The sequence below is a fragment of the Lactuca virosa genome, chromosome 6 (genome assembly GCF_052849685.1).
Source record: "Lactuca virosa cultivar CGN04683 chromosome 6, Lactuca_virosa_CGN04683_v6, whole genome shotgun sequence".
Classification (NCBI taxonomy): Eukaryota; Viridiplantae; Streptophyta; class Magnoliopsida; order Asterales; family Asteraceae; genus Lactuca; species Lactuca virosa.
In genome coordinates, this window is record NC_136431.1 from 13,246,459 (window position 1) to 13,269,673 (window position 23,215).

At 34.7% G+C, this 23,215-nt stretch overlaps 3 protein-coding genes across 3 annotated transcripts; all 3 read left to right on the top strand.

Moving 5' to 3' along the window:
• Positions 1-7,389: 7,389 nt before the first annotated feature.
• On the top strand, positions 7,390-9,610 carry LOC145120825 (glutathione S-transferase T1-like). Its single transcript, XM_079056618.1, has 7 exons — positions 7,390-7,585; positions 8,083-8,156; positions 8,372-8,432; positions 8,523-8,576; positions 8,777-8,856; positions 8,976-9,178; positions 9,275-9,610. The coding sequence occupies exons 1-7, from the start codon at positions 7,521-7,523 to the stop codon at positions 9,467-9,469; spliced, it is 732 nt and encodes a 243-aa protein (XP_078912744.1). The 5' UTR covers positions 7,390-7,520; the 3' UTR covers positions 9,470-9,610.
• A 247-nt stretch (positions 9,611-9,857) lies between these two features.
• LOC145119806 (glutathione S-transferase T1-like) lies at positions 9,858-11,662 on the top strand. Its single transcript, XM_079055548.1, has 7 exons — positions 9,858-10,005; positions 10,368-10,441; positions 10,589-10,649; positions 10,735-10,788; positions 10,891-10,970; positions 11,060-11,262; positions 11,346-11,662. The coding sequence occupies exons 1-7, from the start codon at positions 9,941-9,943 to the stop codon at positions 11,517-11,519; spliced, it is 711 nt and encodes a 236-aa protein (XP_078911674.1). The 5' UTR covers positions 9,858-9,940; the 3' UTR covers positions 11,520-11,662.
• Positions 11,663-14,551: 2,889 nt separating this feature from the next.
• On the top strand, positions 14,552-16,408 carry LOC145121223 (glutathione S-transferase T1-like). The gene is made up of 7 exons (XM_079057005.1): positions 14,552-14,765; positions 15,112-15,185; positions 15,257-15,317; positions 15,430-15,483; positions 15,587-15,666; positions 15,779-15,981; positions 16,067-16,408. The coding sequence occupies exons 1-7, from the start codon at positions 14,701-14,703 to the stop codon at positions 16,244-16,246; spliced, it is 717 nt and encodes a 238-aa protein (XP_078913131.1). The 5' UTR covers positions 14,552-14,700; the 3' UTR covers positions 16,247-16,408.
• Positions 16,409-23,215: the final 6,807 nt, after the last annotated feature.

Here is a 23,215-nt window from a genome sequence, read left to right on the forward strand (position 1 = left end):
TTGTAAAACGTTTAGTTACTTTAACATTCATTATACTTTTAATGAGGAGAGGGTTTGCCCTATCCTACCTGTTCGGCTAACGACCCTCCACCAATCAAGGAAGCGGTGGGTGAGAGTGGACACCCATTAAACGACCATTTTATAGGCCATAACCTTATACCCCCTTATAGATCGGCTTCGTGAATGAGGCCTACTAACGGTAAGACTAGCAGTTTAAGTTATACATATATAATATTAGACTTTTAATGTTATATATAGTATAAGGGTGTATTTTACACTTTTAAAATACTACGTGGTCTAATTTAACAAATTATACTTTTAATTTAATTATATGTAAACCATATCATTATGGATTTATTAACTCTCTTTTAATTATACACTTAATTAATTTAATAAAACCATAAGGGTGCAATTTGAACTTTTTCAAAAATTAGGGTTTTAGAATTTAACATTTTAAAATTAAACTTTTAATTAAAATTTAATTTCTAAAACTTGAGGGCAAGTTTTGAAACATTTCAAATCATTAGGGTTTAAAATTTAAATATTTCAAAATTAAACTTTTTAATCAAAATTTAAATTCCAAAACTTGAGGGCAAGTTTTGAACTTTTCAAAACACAAATGATCAAATAGCAAATAATTTTAAATTAAACAATTAATTTACTGATTATCTAAATTTGACCTAATCAAGATTATTTACAAGATCATTCACCAAATAAATTAAATAATCAAAGATTATCTTATAATTAAATTATTATTCAAATAAATGGTAATTATCTTTTAATTTGGTAAGGATAATCATAACACATATATAAAAATCGGATTTTATTATTTAAAAACAATTTTGGTGATTATCCAAACACAAAATCAGTCAAAAATCCGAATTTTGAGCCATCTGATCCACAGACTCGTCGAGTCGCCTACTCCACTCGTCGAGTCTGTCAGGCAGACTGGGCTCACGTCATGAACTCGGTGAGTCACGTCGTGAGCTGGGTATTTTCAGAAAAAACGATTTTCATATCAAGCAATGAACGAACATATTAGCATCAAATACAATTGAAACCAATCAAAGCTCTGATACCACTGATGGGTTTGAGCCAAAACAACATCATATGTACTCATGCAAACCCTAATGCTTGGATCTAGGTTTCTCTATTGTACGTGCAATTCATCCAAGGCTCAAGAACCCTAATCTAGCATATACATTTCGAAATTATCATATAAGAGCATATATAGATGATTACCTCTTCTTCAATGGCTTGAATCTTCTTGTCTTTGGAGTTTAGAGTCACAAGTGTCACTCCTCTAATGGCTTACAAACACCACAAGCAAGAGAATGACTTATGAGAAGGAGGAAGAGCACCAAAAACGACCTAGGGTTCTTCCAAGAGAGTTCTCCACGTTTTTGGGGCCTTAGGGGTCTTTTTATAGTGAGGCTATTAGGGTTTACAACTAGGAAACCCTAATTTGACTTCCTAGGCCCTAAGAAGCCCATTGACTCCCTTTAGAACACCCCTTGGACGATTTCTTTATGGGCTTCCCATAGAATTCGTCCAACCTATGTTCCAAGGTGATCCATAGCCCAATTGCAATTATCTTATAATTACAATTCCAGTCCCCTAAGTTTAATTAGTGTCGTTTAGTCACAAAACTAACTATCAAATAATTCTTGACTAATATTAATTAAACAATATGATTTCTCCTTTAATATATTATTCATATAATATATTAATAAATCATAATTAATCCTCTTTCTCCATAAATCATCCTATCAAGTTGCTTTGGTGAAGGCAACCTAAAAGGACCATGCACAACCGGTTCAAGTACATACCAAATATAGTTACGGGCTTAGACACTAATCCAACATTTATATCCTTGAAAAGGTGGCGAGAAGCCCTACGCTTCTAGTGACACACCTCGGCCCAAAACTTCTCAAATAAAAACTTCAAGACCCATAAAAGACCGAAACGCCCCTAGCCTCGGGCTCTGAAATCCATGAACGAATACTTTTAGAACAGGGCGTTATAACTCTCCCCCACTTAAACTAGACTTTGTCCTCGAAGTCTCTCCTTACTAACACCCCTCTTTCCAACAACTGATCTGCGGAATACAACCGATGATTCTACGCGCGAAAACAACATTCCCAAGGCACTGAAAGCCAGCCCGGTCTTCCGTTTTGAAGAAGACGAACTTTAAACTTCCGCAAACTCCAAGCTACTTCGCCCACAGGAACCATTATGATAGACACTTCTGCCCGAATACCATGCTGCCTCTTGCCTTCTCTCCAAAAGAACGGGGACCTCTCAAGTCTGAACTTTTCTGACCACCATCCGGAATACCGGATTCTCTCCGGTTACTGAACCCAAGCTCAAACTCTCAGTCGCTCCCAGCGACCTCCGAAGAAACTTCGGCTATCTAAAACTGCTCTATCTACCTCGCCACTCTGGCTCCCTATGCCCTGGGATCCTCGATCCCCTAACTTGGCCCTATGGTCTCAACCAGGTCCCACCTGCACTGCTATAATCATACGGGCCTCGCCCACGAGTCTCATCCAACTACGTCTTAGAGTGGCCTCTCCCACAGGTCTCACCTATGATTGGGCTATGCAGGCCCCACTCCATCCTAAAACTCAACAAACTACTCTCTCTATCGATCTTCATCATGCTAACTAGGAGATACGGGCCCTCGCCCACACTCCTCTAACTACTGCTAACGAAATGACACGACTATCCCACAACCTTACTACTCTTCCCGCTCCGTCTAGCTACTGGAGATTACTATGGTGAGCCCGTAGTCTTACATCCTGATTAAAATTGCATCCTGCCGAGAAAATCCCCCACCTGGTTCCCACCCAGGTATCATCTACCGCGAATACACGAACTCAATGTTGGGAAGTTTCCCAAACTCCCAATTCGCACGCTTCTCTAACCCAGCAACCACTGGGGCTGCTTTCCTCTCCAACAAAGTTGAAAACTCATCCCAATTTGTGCTTACCCCTGCTCCTGACCTCTGGGATAGTTTTCCCCCACTTCAATTCGACTAGATCCCTACAGCTCCCGACTTGGGAAGGGTTCCCAATCCTTCTCTCCATCTAAGGGGTCGATCTGCTGACATCCAACACTTACCACTGCTAACGCTCCAACCAAACAATACCCAATATGAACCACTCTTGAAGACTAACAGAACACTTCCCAAACCCCACTCACACCTGCTACAGTGACTGCATCCTGAGAACCGGCTCAAAAAGGGGAAACATCTTCGACTACTACCCTAACATCCATGTTATGCAGATGGCATATGATCCGAACACGAACATAAATAAAATTCTAACATATAATCATTAACACAGATGCAGTACCATAACAATATGATCATGAATAAAAGTTGACAGGAAAGCAAAAGATACACACCTGCGACGTCCGGTGTTGCTCGCGTCTCCACTGTAGATAACTGAAAAGTCCTGCTCCCCACCGCAGGTGCCTCTGCTTGGCCTGACGGCCGTCGGTGATCCTCAAAGTCGCAGGGGCAGGTGCCATCACCTATCCTGCTGGAAGTAAACTCGGGCACTGGGCCTTCTTGTAGCCCCTCTGACTGCAATGAAAACATATCAGATCTTATCCCTGAGTGGTGGTAGCAGTACAATCCATGCTGAAATGACCAGTCCGGCCGCACTTGAAGCGGCCAAAATCACCTCCACTACCACCCCTGCACGCACCCTCGTGCGTCCTGCCACACTTTCCACAACGATTGCGCTCCTGATAATCCCTCGATCTCACATCTGACCCCTTGGGTCTCTTGCCTGAACCTGCAGCTACTTGAACCTCCTCCGACTTCCTCTTCCTGAGGTGCTCCAGATTGATCTCCCTCTCTCTGGCCCGAGCAATCATATCCTCCAGCGTCTTGCAGCTGGACCTGCTCACAAACTCCCTGATGTCACTCCTCAACATCTCGTGATATCGGGCCTTCTTCATCTCCTCGTCCGCGACATACTGCGGAACAAGAAGAGCCATCTCCCTGAACTTGGCGGTGATCTCCGCCACTGTCTTTGTAGTCTGCCGAAAATCCTGAAACTCTCGTGCTAACTGTTTCACCTCAATCACTGGTGCAAACTAGGCCCTGAATATGATCGAGAAATCACTCCATGTCATCGTGTTCAACGCGACATCATCCCCAATGGCATGACCAACCTCCTCCCACCAATCCCGTGCTCTGTCCTTCAGAAGACAGGAGGCAAGTCGGACCTTGTCCCCCTCGGGACACCGGATCGTACGGAAAGCGTTGGCGACATCAGCCAACCACCTGCTGCTAGCAGAGTATTATTCAAATAGAGTATTAATTCAAACAAGTTCAATTTATCAGAGTAAAACATCCCAGGCTAAATAAACAATGGTGTGTGCCATGCGATCACCCCGAGCTCTTCCCTCCGCTACCGGAAGTACCTGAAACCAAAACTGAAAACCGTAAGCACGAAGCTTAGTGAGTTCCCCAAACTACCACATACCATACACATAACCACATACTGGGCCCCGACCCGCTGCATCGGGACTTGCCCGGCATCGGACTCGCTCCGGCATCGGGCCCCGCCTGGCATCGAGCTCCGCTCGGTATACATATCTGTTTCTCTTAGGCCCCGCCCGCTAAGCATATTCAAACATATAATATAACACATAACACATAAGCTAGACATATTCTACTGTATCCCTGTACTAAGGCCTCGCCTATCTTGGGCCCCGCCCCTGACCTGCTACTGGTAAGTCATGGAACCCCGTCCACACTCCTGCTGATAGTGAGGTACGGTCCCTCGTCCACACTCACTCCTTTCCTCACTCGGGCCCCACCCCTGCTCTACTTCTAATGAGATATGGAACCCCGTCCACACTCTGCTAATGGTGAGATACGGGACCTCGCCCACACTCACCTCCCTACCAGGCATATACAAGTATCACACAGACAACAAGTATAATCTATCATGCAAACATACCTCGGGCTCCCGCCCGACATCAGACCTTGGTCTGGAATATCATACTAGCATACAGTGCCTAGGGCTATCCCCCGGGTCGTCCTACTCATAAACTACATGGGTCGGCATTGTGGCCGTAGACCCATTCACACAGTGAGGAGACTCACCTTGCACTGCTGAAACCTTGCTGATATCCCTCTGGCTGCTATCTGCCAAATCCCGAACTGCTGCTCCTTCGGCTCCCCGAGCTACCAACACCAAATTAACACTTAGTCCAATACAATAATCCTTCATAGGGTAGAATGACCATTCTACTTCTAGGCCAACTTGGTCCATAACTAAGGCCCACACCATAATATAAAAGGCCCAACACTAGGTAAGCTTCCCAAGCCCACTAGTGGCCCACTAATGGCCCAATTTGCTAAACTGGGCCCAATCCCTCTAATGGGCCTTACCCTAAGCCCAAATATATCCTTGGCCCATAATATCTGACTTCTGATGGCCCAAAAGGCCCAAAGACCCAAAGCACGACCCAAGTCGAGGCCCAACACATGCCAAACCCAAACTGATGATTACGCTGGGCGTACTCCTATGTACGCTGAGCGTATTAGCCAAATGGTATGTACGTTGGGCGTACCTGAATGTACGCTGAGCGTACTCCCCCTATTAAGACACTTCCCCAGTAAGTGCTTAATACTCCACTCCAGAGGCTACCAACTCAGATCCAGGTCCTTTTCCACGTCTTAGTCCATAAAGTCACTAACTTGGTGACTTGCAACCCACCAAATAAGCCCAAACTCAAAAGGTGACAATATACTTCCATAACAAGGGCTAGATATCATGCATGAACTCATTAGGACCATCAAGATTGAAATTTTACTACTTATGGGACACTTTTAGCTTTGAGGGTGGCAACCCCAAGCTCAAAAACGAAGTTGCACCATAAAGGTCCATTCTTTGGACCTAAAAAGGTCCAAAGCTCCATAAACCTAGATCTAAGCTTCTATGAGGAAAGTTGGAAGCTTTATACCTTCTGGGGTTTGTAGATGAGCTGGAGAACTTGAATCTAAAAGCTCTTCCTTGATCAATGAGACTCCAAGATGATCACTCCTCTCCAAGAACACTAAAATGCACTCCAAAATGGTCTTACAAGCTCCAAGAACACTCAAGAGGGTTTAGGGTTTCGTAGCAGTTCTTTAGGGTGGAATAGAGGCTGAACCTTGAGGGTATAATGTTCCTTATATAGAGACACACCCTAAATTTAGGGTTTCTGGACTCTGGACGTACGCTGGGCGTACGCCAAAAGCACTCGCGACCATTTCCCTTTATACGTTGGGCGTAACCCAGCTTATGCTGGGCGTACTCACGCGCCTTCCACTTTGCATGCATGGTCCTTCTTGCCAACTTCTTCCATTAAGGGACCATTAATGTCAATAACTTCAAAGTGCTATAACTCCTTCATTCTAATTCCGTTTCCGACGATCTTTATATCCACGAAAAGGTGGCGAGAAGCCCAACGCTTCTAGTGACACACCTCGGCCCAAAACTTCTCAAATAAAAACTTCAAGACCCATAAAAGACCGAAACTCCCCTAGCCTCGGGCTCTGAAATCCATAAACGAATACTTTCAGAACAGGGCGTTACAGAGGATAATTCACAGTGCAATAATCCATACCGATCTTCGCCGACATTTAACCGATCATCTTTGGACGATGGACAATCTTGATCTAAATATGCCATCGGAAGACAAATTGGAATGTCAGTATTCGGAGGAAGACCCGTTGCTTTAGTGTGTTTTTTTATGAAGTGTGTTTTAATTATGAAGTGTATTTTTTATGTAGTAAGTAGCGTTTCTAGGTTCGTGTCTGTCGGTGTTAAGTCATGTTTGGCGTGGTTTGAATTATTAAATCGTGTTTTTAGGTATTTTAAGTTTTAATTTATTGTAACTTTTTTAATTTAATATGAAATGTTTGTGTTTTAAAAAAATATAATTGATATTATATTAATTTTTTGTGGTTTAAAAAAATAAATTTTCTTTAATATTTATGCACAAAAACTGATTTTATATTAAATAAAATAATTTAATTAAATTAGAAAAAGAAAATAAAAAATATAGAGTGTTAAGAGTGTTACCATTTCCTACCAAATGCTAAGAGCATCCATAATGATGAGTTTAATGAGAGAGTTGAATGAGATGACAAGTCTATGTGTTATTCAATGAATAAAACTTTACCATTGTGAGATGCCATATTGACATTCAATGGATTTGGAGTTCAATGACCATTCAATAGGAAAAATAAAAGTTTTTAATTTTTAAATATTTACTTTAAATTACATTTTGTAACATTAAGAGAGTTCAATATATTGAAGTAAAAAAAAAATTATAAAATTCTATGGATTATAGAAAGCAAACGTTAGGAGTTCTAAGTTTCTTCCACAAACAAACAGGATGATGTTGAGCTCATCCTGACGACTGCGTTGTTAATGATAAAGAGTTGAAATTTTTTGGTGGTGGACTTTAGAACTCCCAAGATTCAGTCTGTGCTCGAAAAGCAATAAAGCATGGCGTTGAAGGTATTTGCTGATCGAATGTCCCAACCATCTCGTGCAGTTCTCATCTTCTGCAAGTATGTTATCTTCTTCCTCGTTTCGATAATTTAGTAAATTAGTTTAAATTCGTTCTCTTTCATCCGTAGTAAATAAAATACCAACGGTTTGATTATTGACCTGTGGCCCGAGTACAAGTATTGTTGCGATTACTTGGTTGCTCAGGCTTACCATGATCTTTAAATTGGGTTCTCTGGCTGTTGAATTGAAATTGGTCGGTAACATTTCTACAACGATAAGCCCCTTTTCTACTAATCTTTGCAAATTGAGTTGGTTTTCTATTATTACTGTTATATGTTCTACTTGTCTTTCCTTCATTAGCATCTGGCCTACAACAATTTCTTGCAATGATACTTGAGTTTCGTAACTTGATGTGTATGTATATGTTGTTTCATGGGTGAATTCAATTGGGCTTATTAATCCTATTAGGGTTTCTTTTTATGCACAAGTTATAATCTATCTGATTATGCTTGCCTAAATTTGTCTTTCTTATGGCTTATTTGGATGTTATTTGAAGGATAAATGGGATAGATTTTGAGGAAATCCGAGTAGATGTCTTGAGGAACGAGCAATTCTCCCCTGAATATAAAGGTTTGTTTCTGATTTTGTATCAAATTCTGCATATTTGGTTAATCACAATTCTCTCTGTTGTACACGTACACATCTACTAAGGGCAAAGTTTTCATTTTTTCAAAAAGATAAAGTTCAACAGTTTATTCAACATTATAGTCTATAGACATGTAACAACATGCTATATGAATTTGAAGATAAAGGATTGTTGTGTGTGTCTTGTATGTTTTACGCAGCAATAAATCCCATGTCTCAGGTTCCAGCAATAGTTGATGGACGCTTTAAGCTGTTTGAGAGGTTTTTTTCTCTTATTTTTAAAGAAATTTCAGTTTATTGCACAATATAAATTCTCGGTTTTCATAATTTGAATTTGTTGTTATTTTGTAGTCACGCGATTCTTATCTACTTATCATGTTCATTTCCCGGAGTTTCTAGTCATTGGTAAGAGTCTGGTTTTCTTCTCCTTCAATATGACAATATCTCTAGAGGCATACAAATCCCAAACTCCATGGATTTATCATTTATATATATATATATATATATATATATATATATATATATATATATATATATATATATATATATATATATATATATATATATATATATATATATATATAAAAGCTTAATCACATCCATAGGTATCCTGGTGATGTATCCAAAAGAGCTAAAATCCACTCTGTTCTAGACTGGCATCATTCCAACCTACGTCGTGGAGCAGGTAATACATGTTTTTTTTTTTTTTAAATAAAAAATTCAGTGATTGGATTTTAAACCACAACTTTGATTGGTTTTGGGGTATTAAGTAACATATGTTTGGATTTTTATATGTACTTTCAGCTGGAGTTGTTTTCAACACTATCCTGGCCCCACTAAATGGCATCCCCTCAAGCCCTCAAGCAGCCAAACAAGCTGAGAAGATACTCATGAAATCATTGACTAAATTGGAAAACTTTTGGCTAAAAGATGGAAGATTTTTGGTTGGAAGCTCTCAGCCTTCAATTGCAGATCTCAGTTTAGTGTGTGAACTCATGCAACTTGAGGTAATCATATATTATAGAATCAAAATATTTCATCACATTCATCTTTTTGGCTAATTCTTAACTAAAAACATAATTTTTTTTCTTTCATGTGTTTAGCTTCTGAGTGAGGAGGAGTGTCATCGGATATTAAGTCCTTACAAGAAAGTTGTTGAGTGGATTGAAGATACAAAGAAAGCGACTGCACCTCATTTTGATGAAGTTCATGAGTTTCTCTTTAAAGCCCAGAAGAGAATTCGAGAGCAGACAGCAAAAGAATCTTCTGGGAAAAAAGAATTGAAGTCAAAGCTGTAAAATCAAACATAATCTTGTGTTGGTAAAAAGACTAAAGTCGTTTGATTTCTGTATAATTCACCACGTAATGTTGCTATATGATATGTGTATTAAGTTGAAATAAACCATTAATGAGATTATGTAATCATCGTTACATTTTAATTACCTGGATTTCATATAAAGAAGTATCGAAGAATATAGGTGATGGTGTTATATATTCCTACACTTTTTCGTAACCCACATTTGATAAAAATAAGAATAAAAAAAGTGATGTTATTTTAGGTTTAGAAATTTTTATGTCAAGTGTATATTAAGATGACGTTTAGGAGAATATATTATTAGTATTAGTATATCCTACAAGTGGTCTGGAGCATTAAATACTAATTTAAACTCATGCTGACGATTACGTTGTTAATCATAAAGAGGTGAACGATTGTTTATTGGAGTTGAAATTTTTTGTAACTCCGAAGATTCAGTCTGTGCTCGAAAAGCATGGCGCTGAAGGTATTTGCTGATCGGATGTCCCAACCATCTCGTGCAGTTCTCATCTTCTGCAAGTATATTTATTATCTTCTTCCTCGTTTCGATAATTTAGTAAATTACTTACAAATTCCTTCTCTTTGATCGGATTGTAAATAAATACCAACCGCTTTGGTCATTGACTTGTGATCGACTGCAAGTATTGAAGCGATTACTTGATTGCTCAGGCTTATAGTGATCTTTAATCGGATTCTCTGGTTGTTGAATTGAAATTCGTCCTTCCCTTTTCTATTAATCGGTGCAAATTGAGTTGGTTTATTGTTAAATTGATACTTAATCCTATTCGGGTTGTGTTTTGTGTTTCTTTTTATGCACAAGCTATTTTCTATCTGATTATGCTTGTCTAAATTCATCATTCTTATTATGGCTTTTTCCGAAGAAAAAATGGGATAGATTTTGAGGAAATCCGAGTAGATGTCTTGAGGAACGAGCAATTCACCCCTGAATACAAAGGTTTGTTTCCGATTTGGTATCAAATCCTGCATATTTAGTTAAGAAAGTACACATCTATCATTTACCAATGGCAAAGTATAAGGTTACATATTGATATTATTACTAAAAGAATGTAAATACAATGCTCTTGTTTTAAATTTTATGCAGCAATAAATCCAATGTCTCAAGTTCCAGCAATAGTCAATGGAGGTTTCAAGCTGTTTGAAAGGTTGCTTCTGTTTATAATTTGAAAGTCCTTATTCTATTTGGATTCATTTATGGTGTAAATAAACTCAAAATGTTGTGATTTTCAGTCATGCCATTCTTATCTACTTATCTTGTGCATTTCCAGGAGTTGCTAGTGATTGGTGAGTTAGTTCCATATCTTGATACAAATTCTAAACTTAATTTTAAATGAATATATATATATATATGAAGATTATAAGGTTATTAACTTATTAGATGTATAGGTATCCTGGTGATTTAACCATAAGAGCTAAAATCCATTCTGTTTTGGATTGGCATCATTCAAATTTACGCCGTGGGACAGGTGATAATTATATCTACTTTATTTTTTTATTTTTAAACAACAGATTTGTTGGACAATGATCTTATCATATCATACTTTTCTACTTTCAGTTGGACTTGTTTTCAACACTATCTTGGCACCATTATTTGGCCTCCCTTCAAATCTTCAAACAGCCAAGGAATCCGAAAAGTTACTCATGAAATCATTGACTAAATTAGAACACTTTTGGCTAAAAGATGGAAGCTTTTTGGTTGGAAGCTCTCAACCATCAATTGCAGATCTAAGTTTAGTATGTGAAATCATGCAACTTCAGGTAAGCATATTAAATCAAAGTAGTATTCAATTACATTTATCCTTTTGGCTAATCCTTAATTAAAATATATATTATGTGTTTAGCTTCTGAGTGAGACGGATTGTAATCGGATATTAAGCCCTTACAAGAGAGTTGTTGAGTGGATGCAAGATACAAAGAAAGCGACTGCACCTCATTTTGATGAAGTTCATGAGTTTCTCTTTGAAGCCCAGAAAAGAATTCGAGAGCAGACAGCAAAAGAATCTGGGAAAGATTGAAGTCCAAGTTGTAAAATTAAAAATAAACTTCTTTTGGTAAAGACTAAATTCAGTTTGATATCTGTATAATTCACCACGTAATGTTGCTGCTATATGAACTATATTAAGTTGAAATAAAGTATGTAATCGTCATTGCATTTTAATTAGCTGGATTTCATAAATTATTGAAGAATACAGGTGATGGTGTTATTTTAAAATAGTACTCTTATATACTTCTTCCCAACGGACATTTGACAAAAAATAAAAAATAAAACAAGTGATGTTATTTTAGGTTTAGAAATTTTTGTCCAATGTATAAGAGAACGTTTAGGAGAATATATTATTACTGTTTTACAAATTGTTTTCTTTGTGTAAAACATGTTGTTATTATTATTATTATTATTATTTGATACAAAGATAAATCTCACGCAAACCAGCTTTCTTGACATGACATATAAGGTAGGCTTTTGTTTTCAAAAGTGAGCATTACCTCTATTGCTCTAAACATGTTACATTTGGTTTGTTTCCGGTTAACTTCTCATACGGTGATTTATAACCAAGAGACGGAGAAGGCAAACGATTTATAACGTACCCCATGGCTTCTGCCTAGAAGTGTCCTGACGAAGAAGACGAATCAATGGACATATGCTTCTTGAATCGCCAACAAGTTCTCGAACTCATTCAAGGACGGCTGCATAGGCCAACCTTGCACCGCAGTTACGAAGCTCCTGTATTCCGGCTTCAAACCATAAATGATAATTTGTTTCATTCTCGGTTCTATATATAATCCTTCCTTCTGGGTCAAGCTCGCCAATCTCCCTACACAACATTTTGACTTTGTGAAAATACTAAGGGATTGTTAAATCCCGTTGTGACATTGAAAGCAATATTCATTTTCAAGAAATTGCAACTTTGTGTCATTCTTCTTCGAAAACAAAGTCTTCAACGTGTCCCATGCCTTTTTAATTTGGTGTGCTAAGGTCCCGAATGTATTCAAGAAACTCCTCCTCGATGGTTGTTTTGATAACGAACAACACTTTGCCTGGTCTTGACTCTCCATTTGTGTATCGCTCCGTTGGTGTCAATTCTCAGTTCTATGGTATCTGCTCCTCTTACTACATCTTATAAGCCCTGGCCAGTTAGTTAGGTATGAACTCATGCATGTCTACCACGTATTGTAGTTTGTATTACCTAATTTTTAACACCACCGATAGCTTAAAACTCATACATGTTTCTACTTTATATACAACCGAATCTGATACCGGTTGTTAGTTGTTACCAACAGTGGAAAGGCTTGCTTTTGGGTATGAGTAAAGAAAAGAGAACAAGACAATGCAAGTATTCTTGGTTGTATGCTTCTGTCACTATTAAGCTGAAAAGAAAGCACAACCACATACATAATAAAGAGAGGAAAAGAAAAATCTGAAAACTAGGAACTACCTTGCTACCCACTGGTCCATAACGTCTACCTAGTCTTTAGGAAAAACCAACTATTTCTAGCTTGCAGAAAAAGTAAAACAAACTAATGATTGAAAATAGCTAAATATTAAAATAACGTAAATATTAATATACATGTCAGTCAGCTGGACATTGCATTCTTCAATATATATATATATATATATATATATATATATATATATATATATATATATATATATATATATATATATATATATATATATATATATATATATATCCTATTCTTCCATAAAAAATCAAACATGATGAAGACTCGAACACTATGAGGATAAAATTAACCAAAAAATGTGCTCATCTAGAAGGTGTTTGAGATTTCATTTTGAAGTTAAAAATGATTTTTATCCAAAAAAAACTAATTGACTTATGAAGGTTAGGAAAAAAAGTTTTTTAAAGTGTTTGGATTAGCTTTTGTAGTGAAAAAAATCAAGAAGTTGTTTTCTAAAAATTGTTCGACTTAAAAACTCTTTTTCAAATGGTTAAGGAGAAGCTATTAACCAAAAATCATAGAGTTTGCAAAAATTATAAATCATGAGGTCTTAAAAACTCTTTTTCAAAAAGTTAAGAAGAAATTGTTTAAAAAAATCTTTTTCTTTTGCCAAACACTTAAAACTTATTGATTTTTGAGAAGTAAATAAGTTAACATGAAGTTTTTAAATAAAGGAGAATTACTAATATAGCCAAATTTGTTAATTACTTTGTAAAAAATAGTAAAAAAAAAAAACAAAATTACACACAATAGCCATCGATTTCACAGATGTATTAGGACCAGCTATGAAATAAATATTCCATCTGCGAAAGTACAAACAATTTATGCACGTTTCTGTTTCGGAGACTTGTACGTTCACATATGGAAAATCCACCTATAAAATTAGTCATTCCATCTATGAAATCAACAAGTTTTAGGTATAAAAACTTTTTTTCTTTTAAATCACTCATTTGTAGTTTTTTGGTTGAGAACATTTTTTGAGGAAGCTATGGACAAGAAAATGTATTCTTCGGAGAAGTTAAACAATAATTCCAAAGATATAAATCATAAGCTAAGATTTTTTTTGCAATTTTTAATATAAAATCTATTGATTTGTATCAATTCATAATCATAACTATTTGATTTCGTAGTCAACCTTAAGAAATTCATAGTCAAAACTAACTATATATATATTTTTTAAATCTACCGACAAATCATAAATGAAATGAGAGCATTTCATAGATGGATTGCAATCCATCTATGAAATGTGGCTAACTTGCTGGTATTTATACTTCAAACAATGATTTTATAAATGGTTATTGCAGATTTCATAGATGAATTTTCCATCTGTTAACGTACAAGTTTCCGAAACAGAAATGTACATAAACTATTTGTATATTCGCAGATGAAATACTCATTTCATAGCTGGTCTTAATCCATCTGCGAAATTGATGGCTATTGTATGTAATTTTGATTTTTTTTTTTTACTATTTTTTTACAAAGTAATTAACAAATTTAATTATAATACTGATTTTCTCTTTGAATAATCAGCCAAACAACCTGTAAAATACCTTTTTTACTTCTTAAGAAAAACAAAAACAAAGAGAAAAGATGAGGTTGGCTGAGGCCGTGGTGACAAACTGATAATTGTATTTTTCATTTCAAAAAGGTCAAAGATGGTGTACTATACTTGAAAATCTTGGTGTTTGAGTCTTCACATTCCCAGGATTCGATTTCGATTTGAGCTCCTCGAGAATCATGGCGCTGAAGGTATATGCTGATCGGATGTCCCAGCCATCTCGTGCTGTTCTCATCTTCTGCAAGTATATGAATTTCTCCCCTTTTCGATAATTTACTAAATTAGTTACAAATGCCTTTTTTTGCCCTGTGTTGACTTTTGACTGAGTGCACGCTTTTTAAACAATTAGTTGATTACTCAGATTCTTGTTGAATTGAAATTTGTTCTTCAAATGTACATTCTAGGGTTTCTTTCATCACTTACAGTAACATTTCTACCCATTTTCTTTTAATTTGTGCAAATTCAGTTGGGGTTATTATTGGTCTGTTACTTATTGCAGTTAGGGTTGCGCTTTTGTTCTTTTTTTTTTTTAATCCACAAGTCTATCTGATGTTTGTCTAAACTTGCCCTTTTTTGGATGTTATTTGCAGGATAAATGGGATAGATTTCGAGGAAATCCGAGTAGATGTCTTGAAAAACCAGCAATTCAGCCCTGAATATAAAGGTTTGATAATGATTTTGTATCAAATTCTGCATATTTAGTTAACAACTTTTAACTGCTTATGTTTTATGCAGCAATAAATCCCATGCATCAAGTTCCAGCTATAGTTGATGGACGCTTCAAGCTGTTTGAGAGGTTCTTTCTGTTTCTTAATTCTTATCCAAAATCCTTACTCCTTATGCTATTAATAAATATTATATGGATTCATAAATGTTGTAAAAAAACTCTGAAATGCTGTTATTTTCAGTCATGCAATTCTTATCTACATCTGTAGTGCATTTCCAGGAGTAGCTAGTCATTGGTGAGTCAATTTTCTTCATCTTCCATATCTTTATACAAATTCCAAACTTCATTAAACTCCATGGATTTATCATTTATATATAAAAGCTTAATCTTATCCATAGGTATCCTGGTGATTTATCCAAAAGAGCTAAGATCCACTCTGTTCTAGACTGGCATCATTCCAATTTACGCCGTGGTTCAGGTAATAATTAATATGTAGTTGTATAATGTATTACACTTTTACTATATATTAAATAAAATAATAAATTAATAAGATCTTAAACCCTGAAAATTGATTGGTTTTCTACTTTCAGCTGGACTTGTTTTCAACACTATCTTGGCACATAATGATTCACACCATGCATATCCTCAAGTAGTCAATCAAGCCGAGGGGATACTCAAGAAATCTTTGAATACATTAGAAACTTTTTGGCTAAAAGATGGAAGATTTTTGGTTGGAAGCTCTCAACCTTCAATTGCAGATATCAGTTTAGTATGTGAAATTATGCAACTTCAGGTAATCAACATGTTATTTAATATGTTTATGATCTTCATGTTTTTGGCTAATTCTTAATTAAAAATATAAAATTTCATGTGTTTAGCTTCTGAGTGAGAAGGAATGTGAACGAATATTAAGCCCTTTCAAGAAAGTTGTTGAGTGGATTGAAGATACAAAGAAAGCGACTGCACCTCATTTTGATGAAGTTCATGAGTTTCTCTTTAAAGCCCAGAAAAGGATTCGAACAGAATCTGGGAAAGATGAATTGAAGTCAAAGTTGTAATGTTAAGATTATTTAATCTTGTCTATTTTAAAGAATAAATCCGTTTGATTTGTGTATAATATAGCTTGTAATATTGCTATATCATATGTTGTAACTTGCAATAAACCGTTATAAGATTATGCAATATCATCGTTGCATTTTAATACAAATGGACTTCTTCAATTATGCCTCTTGAATTCAAACGTTCACATGTCATATGTTGAAATTTTTAATTAGTTGTCAAGTTCATGCAGATTACTATTCGTGTGAAATTGTCCATGCAAATTACTAATAAGTCAATACTTGTATTTTGGAAACTTCTTTTGTTGGAGTTTGTTAAAAATATAACAGTGTGCAAACTTATCCAGTGAGGACTCAAAAAACAGTGAGGATTGCAAGGACAATTCTCGTCCAATTGTGTTCATTAAGGGAAATTCCGTCAAACAAAAAAAGTATTGGGTTGAAAAAAATGAGTTGGGGCGGGCCTAGCTGGGCTAAACCAAAAAACATGTTGGGATAATAAGACGCTCACTGTTCATCGTCTTCTTCTTCGTTCATCCAGCAAAGAAGAAAACCTCAAAAGACATTGAAATCATCATTGTTTCTAGTGAAAGCTTCAACATACGATTCAAATAACGTAAACTCATGTTAGATTCGAACATGAAAAGATATTTTTACAAGTTATCATCATCATCTGTTTCAAATTACACAAAATCAGCTTCTATCATAATGAAATCCTTTAAGAAGTTGATGTATTTATCTCAATTTTCTATTAAAAACGGTGAATTATAGTTAGATTCGTTAATATTTGAAGCCATATCAGTATGGTATATGGTATAGGAAGATTTAGAGGGAATGAATTAAATTATAAAATGGTTGTTAACCTATGTTTATTGATGCCTACCAAGTGCTTGATGAAATGCCTAAAAGAGTTCATGATCTCATGCAAACAAAGGTAAGTTGGAGGTTATTTATGAGAAAATTAAAGTAGTTATATGTAACAATTTGAATAGACTTTAAACATTTTTGGGCCAAGGAATGTGAAGACAAAAGCATACGTTTTAAAACAAAGTTATTTCAGAGGTGAAGACACTTATTTTTCAAAAGGGTGGATCAATTGTTTCCATACCATTTTAATTTTTCATTCTTTATATTAGAAATCAACTGGATTTAATTTATTTCTCAATGACCAGGTAGTCAACTTGAGTTAAATCTAAAGAGACCTTATTGTGCTTGCTTTTTCTCCAAGTGGTGAACTTGAGTTAAATCTAAAAAGACCTTATTGTGCTTGCTTTTCCTCATATTAGTTGATAAAAGACCTATTTTATGGAGGATGTTAATTGTGTTTTATTGTTTTATCGGCTCAACTTGTGTGGAGGCTTTGACTAACCGCTCAAGATTTTGGTATTTTTTTTATATGGTTAGAGTTTTTTAGTATTGGTGTTGTTGGATTTCTTTCCTAAAAAGGGGTGTCACATCTAATTTGTTTCTTAATAAGGTATATTGATGTAGCTTTTGGATTTCTTTCACATAAAATTCAGAACAAGTATATAAACAAACTGTGGTTTCTGATAAACGGTTCCTTTTAAAAGGTTTTTTTTCCTGCTGTTTCAATTATGATTAATCTTATTGGTTGAGTTGGCCTCTCATAGGTTTCTTAAATTATGATCCAGTTATACTTCACCTTGATCAAGTTGTTGTTGATCTTTACACATATAACTAGTGATATTATGTAATCTTGTTAGTTTTGTGATGTTTATCTTCTTCTTTTTTTCTTACTTTTTCTTTTTGTATTTGTACTTCTCCAACTAGTTATATGTTGTAATATTATGGACAAAATTCCACACAAGGATGGTTCTGGTTGTCCATACAAAGTTAGGTTGACATGTAGTTTTTCTGTCATAATTTTTTTGTATCATAATACATTGGATCATAATATTTTTCAATCATATAAGAAACTTTTGGAAACAACTCTTCGTAACTTGAATCATATAATTGAAATCATAAATTTTTGGATCCTAACATTTTATATCATATAATTGAAATCATGTCATTTTGAATCATAACATTTCGAATCATATCATTTTGTATCATAACATTTTGGATCATATCATTTTGAATCATATAACAGACTTTTGGAAACAACTTTTTTATAACTATAATCATATTCTTAAAATCATATCATTTTGGATCGTAATATTTTTAATCATATAATTTTAAATCATATATATCATTTTTAGTCATATCAATTTTGAATAATCCGATTTTGGATCATATCTTTTGGATCATATGTTTTAAATAATATAATTTTTAATCAAGTTAAAATTTTCACATAAGTTATTGTTCATAAATTTTTTTTGATTTTCTAACAGATTTTGGATAGCCAAATTTGTTATGATGCAAATAGTTTTATACTTTGAATTATATCACGTGTTACATAATTTTTTGTTTGTATCCTGTTTTTCAATATGTTATGAAACAAACTTGAATACAAATTAAATGGTTGCATGCTTTGAATTGTATTATTTTGAATCATATCATTTAAAATGATATCAAATTTGAATCATAAAATTTTAACTCGTGTCAGGTTTTTCACATTAGTATCGGTTCACAACATGTTTGGTTCATCACAAGTTTTGAATCATAACAACTTCTGGATCATAACAAGTTTTGGTTCATAACAATTAAATATGAAGGTTGAATAATATGACATAAAATGTGTATAGATTTTACAATGCATAACTCGAGAAAAGTACACTACATAGTTTATACATGCATGTTTGGATCATAGTTGATCATTTTCATCAAAACACTGGAAATATAATGTTATGTTATGTAGATTTTGTCCATTGTAATGCATGGATAAAGAACGTTTATCATTTAAAAGGTATTTGGTTTAGAAAATATATGACACAATTTATATGACCCAAAAATATAATATGAATAATTTTTTTGGATGATGATTTGATCCATAACTTAACGTGATCCATAATAATATGATTCATACATTTTTTATTATTTATCATAGATGGTTTGTAAAATATGTATCATATATTTTTCATCATTACTATTAATTGAGATGCAAATATTTATGTTTAAAAAAGTATATGATGCAAAAAAATATGATCTAAAATGTAACATCCTAAAATTTAAGATAAGGTTCTTAAATTAATTAAGTAATTAAATAAAGGATTATTTACATAATTAAGTCATTTAAATGGTAATTATATCATTAGTTGATATAAAGCTTAGAAAGTTAAAGGTTGAAATGTTAACATTTAAGAGTTAAGTGACCAAAAGTGCCAATTTGGCAAAGTATGTTTGACTAAGGGTTGACTCAACTAATGGAAGTGACTAAAAAAAAGTTATGTAATGGATGGAGAGGGACTTAGGATGTCTATTATCAAAGAAAAGTCACATGTGTTGGAATGGACCATTTTTGACAAAATTATGAAAATTGAGGGACTAAATGTGAAAAAGAGGGAAATAAGATTAACACTCTCCTCACTTCTCTTCCAGATACGTATGAAGCATTCTAGAGAGCTTCTAATGGCGATTCTTCTTCTATCTCCCATCTAGGGTGTGATTCAAGTGGTGAATTAAGCAAACAAGCAAATGAGAGAAGGATTCAAGGCTTGCAAGGTAAAAAACACCTCCCCATTTAGCTTAAAATTCGAATTAATGAAGGGGATGAACCCCAATGTCAAATTTGATTGGGTTTAATGATTAGGGTTTTGGTTTCTAACCTCCCTTGAGTTGTTTTGATGATCCTAATCTCAATCCAATCATCCCATTGATGGATTTGAGGATTTAGGTGAAAACCCTCATGAACCCTAGAAATTCAAATTGGGGATTTAATGTTTATATGTTAGATTTGGAATGGATTCAATGACCTAGATGATGTTTGATGACAATGAATCCAATTAGAATGATCAAACACATCTATGATGGGAGAATGTTGCATAAACATGGGTTTTAGATGGTTATGTGAGAAATTGTGATGATAACAATGAAATTCTTGGAATGTGAGCATTTGATGAGTATATGATACTCATAATCATGAGTTGATACTAAAAAATATGATTTGAATGCAAGAACATGAAGGATTGAGCGATCTATAGTTGAATTTATGGAATAATTGGCCATAAGGGCATTTTGGGAAATTTATTGATAATTACATAATGAATCTCATATAAGAAGTGAATGATATTCATGAACATGAATTGACACTTAAGAGATGATAGTGAAACATAAACAAGAGGGGATGCTAGTAAGTTTATAGCTCTAGTGATTGTTTGGGCAAAAAGGGCAATTTAGGAAACATGGAATGGAATTGAGGATTCCATTGTTGGATTAAGTATTTTCAATGAGATTAATGGAGGTTTTATGTGCTTGACAACATTTATTTGGGTGTTCAATAAGTTGGGAACAAGCATTGTGAGCTTTGGAATGTTCAAGTGAAAAATGGACTAGTTTACTCTTCTTCTAAACACTTAAGGATCATCATGATCTTAAGGTTTCAATGAACACTTAATGGATTAAGTGGAGTGTTTTAAGATGATAAAACACCTCCTAAACATGTGTGACAACCTATACAAATGGTACAAAGTGATTTGGAAAAGGGTCTTCAAGAACTATGCAAAGTGTAGTGTTATTTTGAGAAAAATTGAGTTTTGTGTGTGTACAGACAGGGAAACATGACCCGTGTTAATTTATGCTTAATTGACACTGCCCGTGTAATCCCCTGATTTGAGGATTTTTCTGGTTTTCTTCATAACTTTTGCATACGGACTCGGATTTACGCACGGTTTTCGCGTACATTCATATTTTTGCATGAGGAATGATTTGAAACAATAAAATTTAGTATTTGAACATTTTAGGGGTATTTTGGTCATTTTAATGACTTATGTCCATATATGATGTAGGTAGTATTTGAAGAGGATTAATCTAGGGAAAGGAACCAGAAGAGCATTAGCTAACCTACGTGTGATTGAGGTGAGTACGTGTTGGAATTTTCCCCACTTTGGGGTACATGGCAAAATGATTTTTATAATAATGAAATACTAATGTTTTGATATATGAAACGTTTTGAAGTAAAAGTGTTAATGCTTTTGGAGATAATGTTTTGAAAGAATGCCTTGAAGGCAAAAATGTTTTTGAAATCAAAGAACGTTTTAGAAGAACAAAGATTTTGATAATGTGTTTGAAATGTTTTGAAACGAGTATTATAATCAGAGGCGAGTCTACCTGTATCTAAAGGGTGTCCTGGGACACCCCTTAGTTCTAAATTTTATTTACTAGATATAGCATAATTTTTCTGGGACACCTGTTGGCAAAACAAATTGGACACCCTTGATAATAACAAAGAAAAAAAAATAAACGATATTTGCCAATCATAATCTATTTTCAATCTTTACAACTTTTAAAAAACTTAAGAGCAAAAAAATAGGGGTTGATTAAGCAACAAAATATTTTACGAAAATATAATAACAGATATTCTTTCAAACCCAAGACTAATCTAATTTAAATGTAGAAAAATATAGAAATGGAAAAACAAAAAACCTAAAAAAAAAATTACGATTTTGTGGATTAGCCGCTATCAAAGTTCCTTCGTCTTTCTCAACTTTGGATTGCCACCGACTGCCGACTTCTTTAGTGTTACCGATAATCACGTTTTGGTCGCCTCTGTTCTTTAGTGGCCGCAAACTGTCTTGAACAGTTCTTGGTGTCAAAGGTTTGGACTTCTAATTGTCTTTAACATCATTATCTCCGGTTGCATCCATACGATCTTCGTCGCCGGCCCGTTATCGAACCAGACGGAATTGAAGAACCTGCGGCCGTCGACTTCTTCTCAGCATTCCATTTACTTTTGGGTAAACCCTTTAGTCTTTTATATCTCGTTTTATTTAGAATTGTTATATGGTGTAGAAACTAGAAACAATAAAGTGGGCATAGGTCACTGTATATGTGAGAAGTCATTGTCTATGCCTCTATGGAAAAGTTATAGTCTATTCACCTGCTCTTGCTTTTGTTATTGTGTATGTCAGGCAAATTGTCTTTATTTGTTTAATAAAGAATTAGACCAATAGGCTAGGCATATCAAATTAGTTTTACATATTTCATTTATATAGTTTGTTTTATTTATATAACTTTAACATATTTCATTTGTAGCGGTTGTTTTGATTATTTATTTATATGAGTAAATATTTATTTTATCATTTTAGGCATAATGTTGATGTATTATAAAAAAAAGATGAAAGAAGGTCATTTATATAAGATATATTTATATAGCTTATTTCATTTATACTGCGTAATAAATTAGCATTGATATTGCCCGTTGCAACATCCACAGTGGAACGTGCTTCTTCTGCAATGAAGTTGATAAAGAACGATTTGCGTAATAAAATGGGTGATCAATTTATGAATGATTGTCTAGTTTCATATATTGAGAAAGATGTGTTAGATGGTATTAGCAACAACATACTTATAGATTTTTTTAGGGATATGAAAACTCGTCGTGAACAATTGTAAGAAATTTATGATTTTTTTTAATTAGTTTGATCTTTGGTATTCAAGTTAATAAATATTTTCCTAAGATGGTATTACCGACAAACCGACCCGATAACCAATTTTTTTGACCCATTTATTTTATCATTTCATTTATGGGACACACGTTAATTTGAATCCTAGATTCGCCACTGATTATAATACTAATGTTTGGTATGTGTAAATCATGGAAATTAATGACAAGAAATGTAAAGTAATGAAAAAGAATGGAAAGTAATGAAATGAAAACTGCCCAGGCCATGATACCTCGTGAGAGGCACTGGAGGAATCTATCGGGGTGGCGCCTCCCCTTCGCGAGATAGATGTCCTAATGGAAATGATGCCTTGGTGGATTGATTTGTTCTTTCCACCTTGGTCTAGACTTGGGAGTGGTTCCTATATTGGACGTAGACCCTAAGTATAAAAATGGCAACGGTTTAATAC

Excerpts from the sequence above, each read along its gene's own strand:
- LOC145120825 (XM_079056618.1), top strand. The coding sequence starts at position 7,521 with ATGGCGTTGAAGGTATTTGCTGATCGAATGTCCCAACCATCTCGTGCA. Across the intron at positions 8,157-8,371 it reads ATTCTCCCCTGAATATAAAG|CAATAAATCCCATGTCTCAG; the intron begins GTTTGTTTCTGA and ends TGTTTTACGCAG. Across the intron at positions 8,577-8,776 it reads CCCGGAGTTTCTAGTCATTG|GTATCCTGGTGATGTATCCA; the intron begins GTAAGAGTCTGG and ends TCACATCCATAG.
- LOC145119806 (XM_079055548.1), top strand. The coding sequence starts at position 9,941 with ATGGCGCTGAAGGTATTTGCTGATCGGATGTCCCAACCATCTCGTGCA. Across the intron at positions 10,650-10,734 it reads GGTTTCAAGCTGTTTGAAAG|TCATGCCATTCTTATCTACT; the intron begins GTTGCTTCTGTT and ends TGTGATTTTCAG. Across the intron at positions 11,263-11,345 it reads GTGAAATCATGCAACTTCAG|CTTCTGAGTGAGACGGATTG; the intron begins GTAAGCATATTA and ends TTATGTGTTTAG.
- LOC145121223 (XM_079057005.1), top strand. The coding sequence starts at position 14,701 with ATGGCGCTGAAGGTATATGCTGATCGGATGTCCCAGCCATCTCGTGCT. Across the intron at positions 15,186-15,256 it reads ATTCAGCCCTGAATATAAAG|CAATAAATCCCATGCATCAA; the intron begins GTTTGATAATGA and ends TGTTTTATGCAG. Across the intron at positions 15,982-16,066 it reads GTGAAATTATGCAACTTCAG|CTTCTGAGTGAGAAGGAATG; the intron begins GTAATCAACATG and ends TCATGTGTTTAG.